Raw genomic sequence first — 15,381 nt, forward strand, 5'->3', positions numbered from 1 at the left:
AAGACTTTTTTTTTTAAATTCCTCTTTTCTTTTTCATTGTATTTTACCTCATTTTAATATAAAAAAATAATATTAGATTATTTGCTTTTTCAAAGATTAACTGTGAGCTATTAATGACAGCAACAATTATCTAAATGTAAAAATAGGGGATATAAGTCTGCACAATTAAATATACAGTAAATTAAAATAAAATTAATTTAAAAATTGTGTATCATTTAATATTATTTTAAAAATTGTGTGTATTTACACTATTGATAAAAGTAACTATCGGAAACACATAACTGAATTGGCTTCTAATGATCTCAAAAACCCTTTTCTCTCAAGGCTTATGCTTAAATGCCTGAAATTAGTTTTGTAGACAAATATAATTATTCCGTATCATTTTTATGCAGTATTTTTTATTTATTATATGTATTTATTTATTTATTTATTTACAAAAATTTTTATTTAAAAAAATTTCACAATATAACACCTATACTTCCATTTAGTTTATTTAGTTGTAATGACTAATCTCATGATCCGTCTGCAGGTCTCCTGAGTTTAATGACTTCCTGAAACACTCGCTGGATAAGAATGTGGACAACAGGTGGAGCACAGCACAACTACTTCAGGTGAACTGACCTGTCCCGCATTTATTCCAGCATTTGAAATCTGAGACCACATCCACACAACCTTGACCTAAGCTGAGCTAGTATTGCAGCAGCCTCTCAGTGTAAAAGCCCCTTGTTTACTATCACCCTGGTCTGCTGCTCGTCCAATTGGCCTTTCTTGCCCCATGAATCAGCAGCTGTTCATTTATAGGTTTGTCTGTGTCAGGCACTTTCTGCACCAGCCGTCATCCTAAGAATTGACGTCAGCAAAGGAGATTTTCTTTCCGAGGCTTTAAGTAGGCCAGCCTGACACTGACGGGGAACAGATACACACACGCTCAGTTATGAAACACTGCAGGTAGAGGCTGAATGGGGATGAAAATACAGAGCTCGAGTTTTCCTCCAATTAAGGTGATCATATCAAAGAAGCTGCACATTCTCAGACCAGCTATAGACTGTCTGCAGCAGGTCTCAAAACCAAGAAAGGTAAGAAATGGAGACTAGGATCCTTATGGGACGTTGATTTTGTTGTGCTTGTTGTCCTCTTGTCTGTTTCAGGCTTCCTGTTTGGCCTGTCTTTTGACAACGCAATAAATCTTAATAGTCTTAAATTAGGCCTTATTTTCTTAATGCCAGATAGTGATGTACAGTATATCAGTACCATATTTGTTTTTTTTATCAGACAATATTTGGCAAATGTTTTTATTTTATTGGCTATTTAATTGTGGAGGCTCATTACACATGTATTTTTACAATTAGATTTGACTGTCATGAAGTACATTTTTGAAAACACTAATAATTTAATAGCACTATTTATTATTTAAATTAATTTTTATTATTCTTGACCACCAGTTCTTCAACAGGCTTCAAAATTATATGAGATGAAGGCTGATTTATGTCAAATGTATTTTTGTAAATATGGTGGTGTTATTTTACTCATAAGGCAGTTAATTCTTAATTCTTTCCTATATGATTTTTACTTTATTTTCTCATTGTTTTATTTTATTTTACACATTTAACTGAATTTGTTTCTCAAGATCTTTGAAAACACTAATATTTTAATAGTACTGTTAAGTGTAATCTTTAGCAAATCTCAAAATGCATATTCATTTTTCATTTTGTACAATATAATTGTGATTTCACAGAGAATATTGTACAGCTTTAGTACAATTTTAATATCTACTATAACATATAGTCTTAAATTAGGCCTTATTTTCTTAATGCCAGATAGTGATGTACAGTATATCAGTACCATATTTGTTTTTTTTATCAGACAATATTTGGCAAATGTTTTTATTTTATTGGCTATTTAATTGTGGAGGCTCATTACACGCGTATTTTTACAATTAGATTTGACTGTCATGAAGTACATTTTTGAAAACACTAATAATTTAATAGCACTATTTATTATTTTAATTAATTTTTATTATTCTTGACCACCAGTTCTTCAACAGGCTTCAAAATTATATGACATGAAGGCTGATTTATGTCAAATGTATTTTTGTAAATATGGTGGTGTTATTTTACTCATAAGGCAGTTAATTCTTAATTCCTTCCTATATGATTTTTACTTTATTTTCTCATTGTTTTATTTTATTTTACACATTTAACTGAATTTGTTTCTCAAGATCTTTGAAAACACTAATATTTTAATAGTACTGTTAAGTGTAATCTTTAGCAAATCTCAAAATGCATATTCATTTTTCATTTTGTACAATATAATTGTGATTTCACAGAGAATATTGTACAGCTTTAGTACAATTTTAATATCTACTATAACATAAAAAAATAATTAATTAATTATCAGCTTATCAGACAGAATTGTTATATATTATATTATAATATATCATTTATATGATATATTTTAGTTATATATGTTATGTGTGTGTGTGTTGTGTGTATATGTATATATATATATATATAATTTTTATTTTTTTTTTTGTAGTAAAAGTAGTTTCCTTCATGTGTGCAGCACCCCTTTGTAAGTAGTGTGACTGACAACCGACCCCTGCGGGAGCTCATCGCAGAGGCCAAGGCGGAGGTCACAGAGGAGATAGAGGAGCTGAAGGAGGAAGAGGAGGAAGAAGATCATGAAGGAAACCTGGTAAGAGATTATAGGAACTGCTAACAAATTTTGAACACTTTTCAGAGAAAGATTAAACCTAGTGTAGACTACTAAGTCTGGGTGAATTCTCAGCATACCACTGGCCAGTAGATTGTCCTGAGGTACAATTTGCATTTATTACATAGCAGAATGTTGTTGTTTTTTTCCTTCTTCAATATCGTGCTAACATGTTTAAAATAATATTTTCTTCAGCTGCTTCCTGGACACAAACGTGCACCATCTGACGCTAGCGTTGGAAGCTCTGAAGACGAGAAGCTTCCTCAGTCGCCGTCCACCTTGGAGTCTGTTCCTGAGAAGATCGAGGAGGTGGCTACACCCAGACTGCCAGATGGTCAAGTTATAACTGGAATAAAGGCGGAACAAGAACCTCTGAAGGTAGACGAGAACCACATCGCGGATGTAGAAGAACCTGGATCCAAGGAACAACCTGTGAACGTATCTCCAAAGGAATCTCAAGAACCTGAAGCTGGAGAGAAGCCTGTAGAACCAGAAACTCCTGCTGTCTCAAGAGTACAATCGGAGGAGCAAAAAGTAAAACCTGAGGGATGGAAACTGGAAGAGGAAAAGGAGGTGGTGGGCAATGGTGAACTCATAAAGGAAGCGTCTGCATCAGACATTTCTTCATTGGAGACACGAACAGGACCTGTTAAACAAGCTGTGCCTGATAAACCTATTCCAACATCTCCATTGAAAGAAGAAGAGAGCGTTGAGGAAAAGGAGAAACTTGAACTGGAAGAGAAGCAAAGCCCAGTGAAACCCAGGTATGTGAAGAAGGAGGACTCCGACTCTGGGATCAGTTCTTCAGCTGACAACAGCAGCATAGACCTGAACTTATCTATCTCCAGCTTTATTAGCAAATCCAAGGAGCCAGGAACCATTTCTCAGCAGGTGAGAAACACCTTCTGTCATTACACTGGTTCTGTGATCTTTCATTGTCTGGTTGCTAGCAGCAAGAATGAAAGCATTTCAGTAGATCCTTTGATTTAAATTTCAGTTGTTAAAAATGTTGTTAGACCTAGTTTTATACTTTTTTTTTTTTTTTATCATTTCAAACTGCTTCAATGCATCAGTTAAAAACTCTGATTCAGTGATTTGTTCATGTTGTCACTCAAAAATGTTCCCAGTGTGGCATTTTTCTTTTATTAAAAAGTTTAAATATTACAAATATAATAAATTGAAAAAAATATATTGTGAATTATTAATTTAGTGAAAAACAGCATCCCTTGATTGATTTAATTATATATATATATTATATAATTAAATTATTATTTAATTATATAATATATATATATAGTTATTTTTTTTGTTATATATATAGTTATTATTATAAATGTTTTTTAATGGGGGTACGTTTTTACATTTTAAACTTTTTTAACATTTTATATAGGTTATAGATTATTTATTTATTTTAACTGAGTTTAAGATGTAAGCTTTTTAAACCTATAATCTAAAAATAAATGGTAAAAAAAATATAGTGTGAGTTAATTTTGGGAAAATTGTTTAAAAAGCATCATACCAATTATTAATTAAATTAATTCATTAGTTCGTTAATGTGTTCAAGTTTAAACATTTAAAACATTTTAACCTTTAGGCTACAGTGGCTGTTTGGTCAAACTATATATGTTCTTACTAAAGAAAAAATTAAAGGTGGGGTAAATGATTTCTGGTAGCCAATGTTGACATTTGAAACACGCCACTACCCCAAAAGTGTCTCACCCCTATTTTGATAGCTCCGCCCCACACATACGTACGCAACCAAGGCAACGATTAGTTCTGTGAAACAAAGCAAAACCAATGTTACATCGTGTCTACACTGGACGCGAGTGGCGCGGCGCGACAAATTACTATAGAACTCATTATAATCAGTGATGCTATACACCAGTGATCCTCAAATCTGGCTCGCAAGATCCACTTTCCTGCAGAGTTTAGCTCTACCCTAATCAAACACACCTGAGTTTGTTAATCAATGTCTTCAGGATCATTAGAAAATCACAGGTAGGTTTGTTTGATTATAGGGTTGGAGCTAAACTCTGCAGGAAAGTGGATCTCGCGAGCCAGATTTGAGGATCACTGCTGTACACCATAGATATATATACATATCTATGGTCTACACTGAATGCGGTGCGGCGCGGCGCGGCGCGGCACGACACGACAGACAGAAAACTGCTGCTGAGTTCTTTTATGACGTATTGACCCAAATTTCAAATTATTTTCAATGGTCGCTTTGTCGCGTCCAGTGTACTAGACAGACTTTAGCTGTTGCGGCGCAGACACGGTGTTACTCACCTTTCGAGAAGAAACAAAGCAACCTCGGCGTCCGATCGCAGGCCTACCGCTCCTACCGTTCTCTCCAGCGCTGGAAAGCTGATCCAATATTTACACGGGTCCTACTTCTTGCCTTATTGCCTTAAGCCTTCCTTTGTTCCGCAGATGTTTTCCTCTTTTGTTTTTTATCCGCCATCTCTATCTTTCTGTCGCTCGGCTTAATGTCTGTCCCGTGCACTGAACGCTCTCTCCTCCACATCATGAGTAGACACGCCCCTTACTGCTGATTGGCTTTGGACGTTTGTTTTGCTATTCGGCCCGAATCAGTTTTCTAAAGCGTTTTTGAAAAATCGCTTACCCCACCTTTAATGAAGCCTATTCAATCCACTTATATAAAATTATCATATTTTGTTATAAATCATAAAAAGGCTGAAAAATATCAGGATTTTTTTTTTTTATTCAGTATTTCCAAATAAATAATATTTAATATGTGTTCTAGGACAACAAGAGGCAGAAGAAGACTCTGAAAAAGACTCGCAAGTTCATGGTGGATGGGGTAGAAGTCAGTGTAACAACGTCCAAGATCCTCACAGACAATGACATCAAAAACGAGGAGATGAGATTCCTCCGGTGAGCCATCAGCTGTTTAACTGCTCCGAGATGATTTGCATGTTTGCATCATATTTGCATTCATTGGTAATGACTTTGGTGATACTTCCTGTTCGTGCCTGGGCGAGCATCCTGTTAGACTGGATAATGCCATTTCCAGAAAAGCTCTACTGCTTTCAGCCTTATGCAGTTTTTTTTTCTTGTCTAGCATCAATCTTAAACATTTTAGAGATAAAAGGATAATTATGATAATCATTTAGATTTTAATTCATACTTTTTGGTAATCCTAAAATTGTAAACAAAAGTGTGGGATGAAAAGGCAGTCATCCAGCTGATGTTTCTTTGTTAAATATCCAGTTTATACTTAAATGAGATGTAAAATGGGTTGTAAATGTGGTTTAATGTTGACTTTAAACTGAGGAATAAGTAATAAAATACTTTTTAACTGCAAAAATGTGCCTAAATCAACATTTGTAGGTGGATTTATGGATTACATAACAAAAGCTAAAAAATGATTAAGTGTAAAAGTCATTTAAATACTGTGCATTCTTAAAAGTAAAGGGTCCAAAAGGATTTTTTTCGCAGCAACTTTCCCCAAACTTTTTCAGTTTTTTAAAAGAACCGTTTTATTGTCAGTGTGTAGAACAATTTAAAGTTCTAAAGAATCTTAATCCACTATAAAGACGTTTTTACGGAATGGAAAGTTTCTGTGGATGTTAAAGGTTCTTTATGAAATGCTAGATGCAAATAAAGAACCTTTATTTTTGTTGTTGGATCAGTGTAAAATGAGTGTAAAATGTGTGTTTCAGGCGTCAGGAGCTGAGGGAGTTGAGACTTCTGCAGAAAGAAGAGCAGCGAGCCCAACAGCAGCTCAGTAACAAACTCCAGCAGCAGAGAGAGCAGATCTACAGACGCTTCGAACAGGAAGTCACGGTGAGCAAGAACCAACTGATGTCAAACAACTATTTACTGGGATCTCCCTTGAAACCATGCTCTGTTGCCACAACAGGACCCAAAGCCTGTCAAGATACTCTGCTGATGTGATTATTTTCTGGTATTTATTACATTAATAGCTTTAGTTAGGTGTGTAAACACTACTGGTGACACCAAAGCCTGAGACACTAAGCTTTTTAAACCTATAGTCTAAAAATAAATGGTAAAAAAAATATAGTGTGAGTTGATTTTGTGAAAATTGTTTAAAAAGCATCATACCAATTATTAATTGAATTAATTAATTAGTTTGTTAATGTGTTCAAGTTTAAACATTTAAAACATTTTAATCTTTAGGCAACAGTGGCTGTTTGGTCAAACTATATATGTTCTTACTAAAGAAAAAATTAAAGGTGGGGTAAGCGATTTCTGGTTGCCAATGTTGACTTTTGAAATCACCAAAACAAACACGCCCCTACCCCAAAAGTGTCTTGCCCCTATTTTGATAGCTCCGCCCCACACATACGTACGCAACCCAGGCAACGATTAGTTCTGTGAAACAAAGCAAAACCAATGTTACATCGTGTCTACACCAGACGCGAGTGGCGCGGTGCGACAAATTACTATAGAACTCATTATAATCAGTGATGCTATACACCAGTGATCCTCAAATCTGGCTCGCGAGTGGATCTCGCGAGCCAGGTTTGAGGATCACTGCTGTACACCACAGATATATATACATATCTATGGTCTACACTGAATGCGGCGCGGCACGACACGACAGACAGAAAACTGCTGCTGAGTTCTATTTACTGGGATCACCCTTGAAACCATGCTCTGTTGCCACAACAGGACCCAAAGCCTGTCAAGATACTCTACTGATGTGATTATTTTCAGGTATTTATTACATTAATAGCTTTAGTTAGGTGTGTAAACACTACTGGTGACACCAAAGCCTGAGACACTGGCGAGAACCTCACTGAATTACATCACATGCTCAACAGCTTCATTATTTTTTGGGTACATAATTTGTGTCTGACTATGAAGGGGAGGTCAGTAATTTAAGCTAGCTGGAATTGTGCCAGTTAACCTGGTCAACAGTCATTTTAATGGTTAATTGTATTTATTTTATTTTTTCATTTATTTTTATTTTGTCACTAATTGTGTACTTTTCCTCCTGTTTTACATAATGCCATCAGCCATGGCAAAGATTTGTTATTCTTGTAGATCTGCTTTATATTTCTGTGTTTTCTTGTCTTACTAGAGTAAGAAGCGTCAGTATGATACGGAGGTGGAGAATATGGAACGGCAGCAGAAACAGACCATTGAGCGTCTGGAGCAGGAACACACCGAGCGTCTCCGAGACGAGGCCAAACGCATCAAAGCCGAGCAGGACAAAGAGCTTTCCAAGTTTCAGAGCTCGCTCAAGAACCGCAAGAAAGAGGTATGGAAGAGTTTAGGATGTTTTTCCCCCCACTTTCCAGAAGATGCTTCCTGTTGTTGATTTTAATACGCTTGTGAGCTCTTTTCCCAGACTGCTTCTGATGTGTCCTCAACTAAATAAAATCCCCACTGCCTGAGCTTCACCCTGTAAAATCCACCCAAATCTTCTTTATATTCCCTCTCTGACACTGGCTTTTTTTCACCCAAACATGTGATCATCCTGAAACATATTAGGAAGGATCTAATTCCCCTGTGGGGAAGTAGTGGCCTAATGGTTAGAGAGTTGGACTCATAACCCAAAGGTTGCAGGTTTGAGTCTCGTACCGGCAGAGATTGTAGGTGGGGGGAGTGAATGTACAGCGATCTCCTTGTGAGGAGGTACTGCAACATCCAAAAAATTGCTCCTGAGGTTGTTTTTCACTACTTGATTTTTCTAGATGAGGCACATTTTGTCCTTTTTTTGTTTTTGTAGTAAAAAAAGTTTTTTTTTTTCCTGTGTTGTTTGTTTGCACAACACTCAGATTTTATAGTATATTAAAAGAGTAATCTCCTTGTGAGGAGGTACTGCAACATCCAAAAAATTGCTCCTGAGGTTGTTTTTCACTACTTGATTTTTCTAGATGAGGCACATTTTGTCCTTTTTTTGTTTTTGTAGTAAAAAAAATTTTTTTTTTTTCCTGTGTTGTTTGTTTGCACAACACTCAGATTTTATAGTATATTAAAAGAGTTTTACACTTCTGATTATGTGGTGCATGTTACACAAGCACAATAAAGCTAATTGTTTCAGCTCAGAAGATTGCAGATGTGTGCGTTGGTGTGTTTTGTTCATACGGTTTAAGTTTGAACCCGTTATGTGTGCTTTGACTGTACTGACAAGGATGTAGCACATGTGACCACACAGTCTCTCCAGCGCTGCCCTGCAGGATGTAAGCGGTGTGTCTGTTGTGAAACATGAACTCCGCTTTCCTCTTTCTTCATCCACTTTACTGTCAGTGTTTGGTCTCAAATGGAGAAGTCCGTACAATATTAAACTTGTATAGATGGTTAAAGCAATTTCATCTTTTTCAACAGCACTGTCATTAATGTAATGTTTACCACAGATTTTTTTTCCTCCTCATTAAAAAAAAAAAACACTGTTCTAAAAACCCTTTACAAATTCCCATGCAGAATTAGCCTTCCGGTTGGCCAACAAATAGACGTCACGATTAAGTAGCTCTATTCATGCTGACTTTAAATATAGAGTCGTTTAGAGGAAATAATAGTGATTAGCAGTTAAGCTCAAGACTCTTTCATTCCAAATGAGCTTTAGTTTCTTGTAGGCTAAAATGGTTCACTAAAGTGTTTCTGTTTAGGGTACATTTGCCAAAATTGCCCTATATACTATTTTAATGCTAGTTGTTAACGCTTTGTGTGTGTATGATTGTAGGAGCAGGAGTTTCTTCAGAAGCAGCAGCAGGATCTGGACAGCGCTCTGAAGAAGATCATTCAGCAGCACAAACATGAGCTGGCCACTATAGAGAGAGACTGTCTCAACAACAAGCAGCAGCTCCTGAGAGGTCAGTCCGGACATCGCCACTCAATATTAGCCCTAAAAGTCTCACTCTCATCCTCCCCAACTGATCACTTACAGCTTTTGCAGTGTTAGCAGTTCAGACTATTCAGACTCTCATGTGGCCTTTAGCAGTCTGGTCTGATCCTGCTGTTAAATGCATTACCATGGCATCTGCTCCATATGCCATTCTCAGGGCTTTTTAGAGGCTCCTATACTGCAAGTCGAACGTAACATATCCTACATGATATCTCAGATGCCTGAAACCTGATGAGTTGTCTGCTGTTCAGGAGGTGATATACTGTATAGAGGAGGGAAAAAAAGAAACAAAATGGCAATGATAGCATTTGTTTGTTCAGGTTTGCACATTTGTTTTCCACACCTGTTTATGCAAATATTGGCTAAACCAGTTTTTTTGTTGACTTTGATGTATTTTGGGCATCTCCGGACCCTTTTATGTTTATTTAAATATTTTGCTCTGGGTATTAGAGAGAAAATATAAACAACTGTTCAAAGGAATATCCATTTTTCATATTGTATGTTATGTTTTGATGCCTAAATTTGTGGAATTTAAAATGATTTTAGTTTTTAAGGGGTTTTTTTACAGTAAGAGAATTGTAATATAAGCCATGCCATTGAAAGCAGTGTTCAGCTCATTTAACACTGTTCTTCTTAATTCTTGCAGCCAGAGAAGCCGCTATGTGGGAGCTAGAAGAGCGTCACCTACAGGAAAAACACCAGCTACACAAACAGCAGCTGAAAGACCAGTACTTCATGCAAAGACACCAGCTGCTCAAAAGACATGAGAAGGTTACTTCCCAGATCAGTCTTACATGTGCTCTTCTGGCTGCTATTGGTGTGAATTTTTACTCTAAATGTGTTTCTGTACAGGAAATGGAGCAGATGCAGAGGTATAACCAGCGTCTGATAGAGGAGATGAAGAACAAACAGACGCAGGAGAGAACCAGGCTGCCTAAGATCCAGCGCAGTGATGCTAAGACCCGCATGGCCATGTTCAAAAAGAGTCTGCGCATCACGACCACAGGGGTCACACCGGAACTGGAACGTGAGAGAGTCAAACAGGTCAGGGGTCATATCAGCTTCAGACTGAAGGATTAAAGGAATAGTTCAACCCAAAATGTACTCACCCTCAGGCTGTCCAAGATGTAGATGAGTTTGTTTCTTCATCTGAACAGATTTGGAGAAATTTAGCGTTATATCACTTGCTCATCAGTGGATCCTCTGCAGTGAATGGGTGCCGTCAGAATGAGAGTCCAAACAGCTGATAAAACCATCACAATTATCCACACCACTCCAATCCATCAATTAACAGCTAGTGAAGTGAAAAGCTGTGTGTTTTGCAAGAAAGAAATCCATCAAGATGTTTTTAAATTTAAACCTTTGCTACAATATCCTTTATACATAATATTTCTTTCCCCAGTGAAAAATTCACCTTGTCTGAATCAGGAGAGAAATATGCACAGATCAAGCACCGTTTATAAGTGAAAACAGTCCAAAGCAGTTCTAAACAAATATGTTTGTGGATTTTGATGTAAGAGGATGGACTTTTTCACTGGAGAAAGCGTTATGATGTATTACTCATATTTTGGCCAGATTTATGGATGAACTATTCCTTTAATAGAATCATTTTTTCTAGCATATATGAACTGTAGTGATGGCCAGTATCACTTCATATGCTATAAGGGAAATGAACATGCTCAATTAAAAGCCCAGTATTGGCTGATATCTAGCGTAGCATTAGTCCTGTCAGGTCACGTTAGTCAAGCTCGCATCAGCTGACCTTCAGCTGATCCCCATCTAGCTATGGGAATACGACACCTATCTAAGCATTCATATATAACAGCGGTGGCGAACTCCGGTCCTGGAGAGCCGCAGCCCTGCAGAGTTCAGCTCTAACCCTAATTAAAACTCACCTGCCTGTAGCTTCCTAATAACCGTTCAGACCTTGATTAGCTTGTTCAGGTGTGTTTGATTAGGGTTGAAGCAAAACTCTACAGGGCTGCAGCTCGCCAGGACCGACGTTCGCCACCCCTGATATATAAGGTCCCGCAGTAGTATCAGCAGTTTTTGCATTGCTCAATAGCTAATTACCCTCCTCCATCCCCAACTCCACCTCTGTCAGTCAGGATTCAGCCTTCTGATTCTCCTTTGAATCAGACTAATTCTAAAATGTGTACATAAAATTATTGAACTTTAACAATATCTGCAATACATTTATGTTGGTTCTGTTCTGTTTACCCTTGGGGGTTATTGCTGCTCTCCCTGCTCTCATCCATGCTAGGCTGCATGGATGCGCAGGGAGTTCTTGCCCAGAACAGAACCATACTGCCAATCCAAACTGTATGCTAATTGTCAATCATCTTTGACGATAGTGGTCCTGACAGAAATTATATATATCTAATGATCTCCAATCAACAGATAAATAAAAATCTGTAATGTTGGCACAAAATATCTGTGCCATATTGGTTATTGGCCAATATATTGCAAGATGTGCCGATATCATTACTATATATCCAATATTGCAGTTACTGAATAAATCTCTAATATTGGCCAATAACAGATTACATATTGTGCATCCCTAAATATTTAAACATATTACACCGATTATTTTCTTCTTATAGTCGACATGTTTGTGTGTGTAGTAAATATTGTATATTTGTGTGTCCAATGAACAGTTTGCGGCACAGGAGGAGAAGAGACAAAAGAACGAGCGTGTCCATCAACACCAGAAACATGAGACTCAGATGAGAGATCTGCAGACGCAGTGCGACGCCAACGTCAGAGAACTACAGCAGCTGCAGGTACACACTTCAGCAAACCGTACAGCATTTCTGCAAGTGCATTATTTTTATAAATTGGTTTCTTCATCCTAAAAACAAAAGTAATAGTGTCTCGTGTGTGTTTCAGAATGAGAAGTGCCATCTGTTGATCGAGCATGAGACTCAGAAGCTGAAGGAGCTGGATGAGGAGCACAGCGCAGAGCTCAAGGACTGGAGAGACAAACTCCGACCCCGCAAGAAGGTGCTTAATGTTATTAACAGTAGTACTGAACCTCAGGCGTAGTTCTGAAGTTATGAATGGTTGAGTCACTATAAATGTTGCACATGAAACCTGCAATGGAAATTTATATACACCACCATTCAAAAGAGGCTGGTAAGATTTGTAAATGTTTTTATTTCTTATTTATCTGTTTAAGTACAGCAGAAACTGTAATATTGTGAATATTATTACAATTTAAATGACTGTTCTCTATTTGAATATATTTTAAAATGTAATTTATTCCTATGATCATGTTATAATCATTCATTGCTATTTTGCTGCTTAAGAAACATTTTCCTATTATTATCATTGTTGATAACTGTTGTGCTGCATAATGTTTGTGGAAACCATGATATTTTTTTCATGATTCTTTGATGAATCGAAAGTTTGAAGAAGAAAAAAAAAAAGCATATTTCATAACATTATATGTCTTATATCAGTGTTGTAATGTGACTTGATCAGTTGAATGCATCCTTGAATAAACTATGAATTTCTTTTTTTTTAAATCACTTTTTATTAATATTTTCTAGGTTATTTTCAATCTTCATTAAACCAATATATTGTGATATTATTAAGCAATTAAACTGCTGTTCTTTCTGATAATTCAGAGAAATTGCACGGTATCTTGTGCTCTTTGTGTACATTGAATGAGACTTTTAAAGGTGCACTCCTTTTTCATTTATTAAAAATGGCATGTTTAGATCACACGACAAGCCAAATCTGCTGTGTTTCAAAGTCTGCCGATCTTGCTAAACACCCTGTTACAAGACTTATTCGCACTGAATGAATCTATAATGGCCTGACTATGAAACGCTTTTGTATAATGCTTCATCCACCTGGTGTCAGTATAAGTCCAGTAAATCATTACTGAGTGCACCTTTAATATTCCATGTTTCAATCATGTTAAAAAGGTTGCATTGGTTAATGTACTAAGAACGTGAAACCTCTGTGTGCAGGCCCTTGAGGAAGAGTTCGCCCGTAAGCTACAGGAACAGGAAATGTTCTTCAAAATGAGCGGGGAGTCTGCATGCCTTAACCCCTCCACCCAGAGCCGGATCTCAAAGTTCTACCCCGTCCCGAGTGTCCAGTCCACTGGGTTTTAATGCACACATTCACGCTAAAAGCACAGACATGCTAAACTGCATTGTGACTGAACTTCTGCTGCCTTGTTCCCTCTGATCGCTGATGTCAGTCAGAAGGAAGGAGGGACTTCATAGTTCCAGTAAACTCCAGAGAAGTTTTTTTGCTTTTGTTTTTATTTTATTATTCTTTTTTAACTTTAAAGGAGGATTTTCGGTGTGGTTTCCCTAAACCAGGGGTGCCCAAACTCGGTCCTGGAGGGCCGGTGTCCTGCAGAGTTTAGCTCCAACCCTAATCAAACACACCTGAAGCAGCAAATCAAGGTCTTACTAGGCATACTTGAGGTTTAGGCAAGCTGGAGCTAAACTCTGCAGGACACCGGCCCTTCCCTAAACATTTCAGCAATAGTTTATGAAAGATAATGTGATTCTGTATGCCACTAAATAGATTTTTTTTTTGATTGATTTTTACCTTTTTTTCCCTCTCGAATCAGTGGTCTCAGTGTCTTAACGATGTGGTTTACTGTGGTATTTTAGGATTATACCTAATACATACATGGAATGACTGTTCAGCTTCGAGCTAATTTGCTTGCACTAAAGAGTCAATGCTTGATGTCAGTAGTTACGAGAACCAAGCGAATGATTTAAATCTTGAAATCAGTCTGAATCAGTTGTGTTGTTGTTGTTTTTGCCAATTAAAACAAATGTTCTTAAATTTGTTGATTTCAATTATAATGAAGTTTAAAGGCACATTATTTAGAGGTAAATAAGGAAATTTCTTTGTTATTTTGTGTATGAATAACAGGATTTAAATATATTTGATTCTGTTATCTCGCATCACTTTTATTGAGCATTGTTTACTTAAAATGGATCTATAGGATTTAAAGTAGCAGCAATTTTTAGCATAGCATCCACACTGTATGAAAATATCCTGACGTCACTGTGGTTTAAAGTGCATTTGCGCTTGCACTGCTATGCAATGTGAACATGTAGCCTATGTAAATCATCTCAACTTTCAATTATGTCTGTGAGCTTCAAAGCAAGAGAGCTCAATCTCGTCATAATGTCCATGCTACTTATTCTCCAAAAAATACCAAATGGTTTTTTCAAATGCATGTGTTTTAGTTTCATTGAGATGCACTCAGAGACCTCTACAATACATTTGGGTACTTTTCGGTGAAATCGTATAGAGGATGATGTGTCCTGTGAACCGACACAGCTTTAATCAGTCAGGTATTGTATATTGTAGCACTTTTTTTTTGTACTAGATTTCCTTTCATCTCAACTTTCAACATACAGTTCTAAATGTGTTTACTGCATTTGTGCAGTAATCTGTAAAAACTGAACAAAACATTTAAAATCTGTGACAAAAAACAAATGTCAAAACATGTAATTCTTGTCGTTATGATATCCTGAGAGCATTGCTCATGTTTTACAGCACATTTGACTGAACAGAGAGTACCATGCACCTCCTGATAAAGGAATTCCTGCAGGTAGTCGCGTACTCTGTACATTCATGATGCCTGTTTATATTTTCATAAACTTTTTTTTTTAAGCATTTTCAACTGATGAGGTAAAGTTAGTAGCATAACAGTTGTATGTACTGTGTTTGTGTCAAAGATCAAATCATTGTGATTATAGGAAGCTGCTGTAATTAAAACATTTGCGGTAAATAGTTCAGTTGTCTGGGTCTCTGTATTCAAGTCTCTCTCTGTTTATGAACATTACTGT

General features: G+C 36.7%; 1 protein-coding gene across 1 annotated transcript in view; it reads left to right on the plus strand.

Moving 5' to 3' along the window:
* slkb (STE20-like kinase b) overlaps positions 1–13,942 on the plus strand; it is a 21,076-nt gene extending 7,134 nt beyond the window's left edge. The window contains exons 8-19 of the mRNA XM_016269371.1: positions 530–611; positions 2,563–2,694; positions 2,908–3,603; positions 5,480–5,610; positions 6,399–6,522; positions 7,784–7,963; positions 9,389–9,518; positions 10,197–10,321; positions 10,403–10,594; positions 12,208–12,333; positions 12,440–12,553; positions 13,528–13,942. Coding sequence (XP_016124857.1) covers positions 530–611; positions 2,563–2,694; positions 2,908–3,603; positions 5,480–5,610; positions 6,399–6,522; positions 7,784–7,963; positions 9,389–9,518; positions 10,197–10,321; positions 10,403–10,594; positions 12,208–12,333; positions 12,440–12,553; positions 13,528–13,674 — 2,179 coding nt within the window. The 3' untranslated portion in view covers positions 13,675–13,942. The remainder of the gene's footprint in view (positions 1–529; positions 612–2,562; positions 2,695–2,907; positions 3,604–5,479; positions 5,611–6,398; positions 6,523–7,783; positions 7,964–9,388; positions 9,519–10,196; positions 10,322–10,402; positions 10,595–12,207; positions 12,334–12,439; positions 12,554–13,527) is intronic.
* Positions 13,943–15,381: the final 1,439 nt, after the last annotated feature.

Source organism: Sinocyclocheilus grahami, unplaced genomic scaffold, assembly GCF_001515645.1.
Source record: "Sinocyclocheilus grahami isolate Dianchi unplaced genomic scaffold, SAMN03320097.WGS_v1.1 scaffold51.1, whole genome shotgun sequence".
NCBI classification, from domain to species: domain Eukaryota; kingdom Metazoa; phylum Chordata; class Actinopteri; order Cypriniformes; family Cyprinidae; genus Sinocyclocheilus; species Sinocyclocheilus grahami.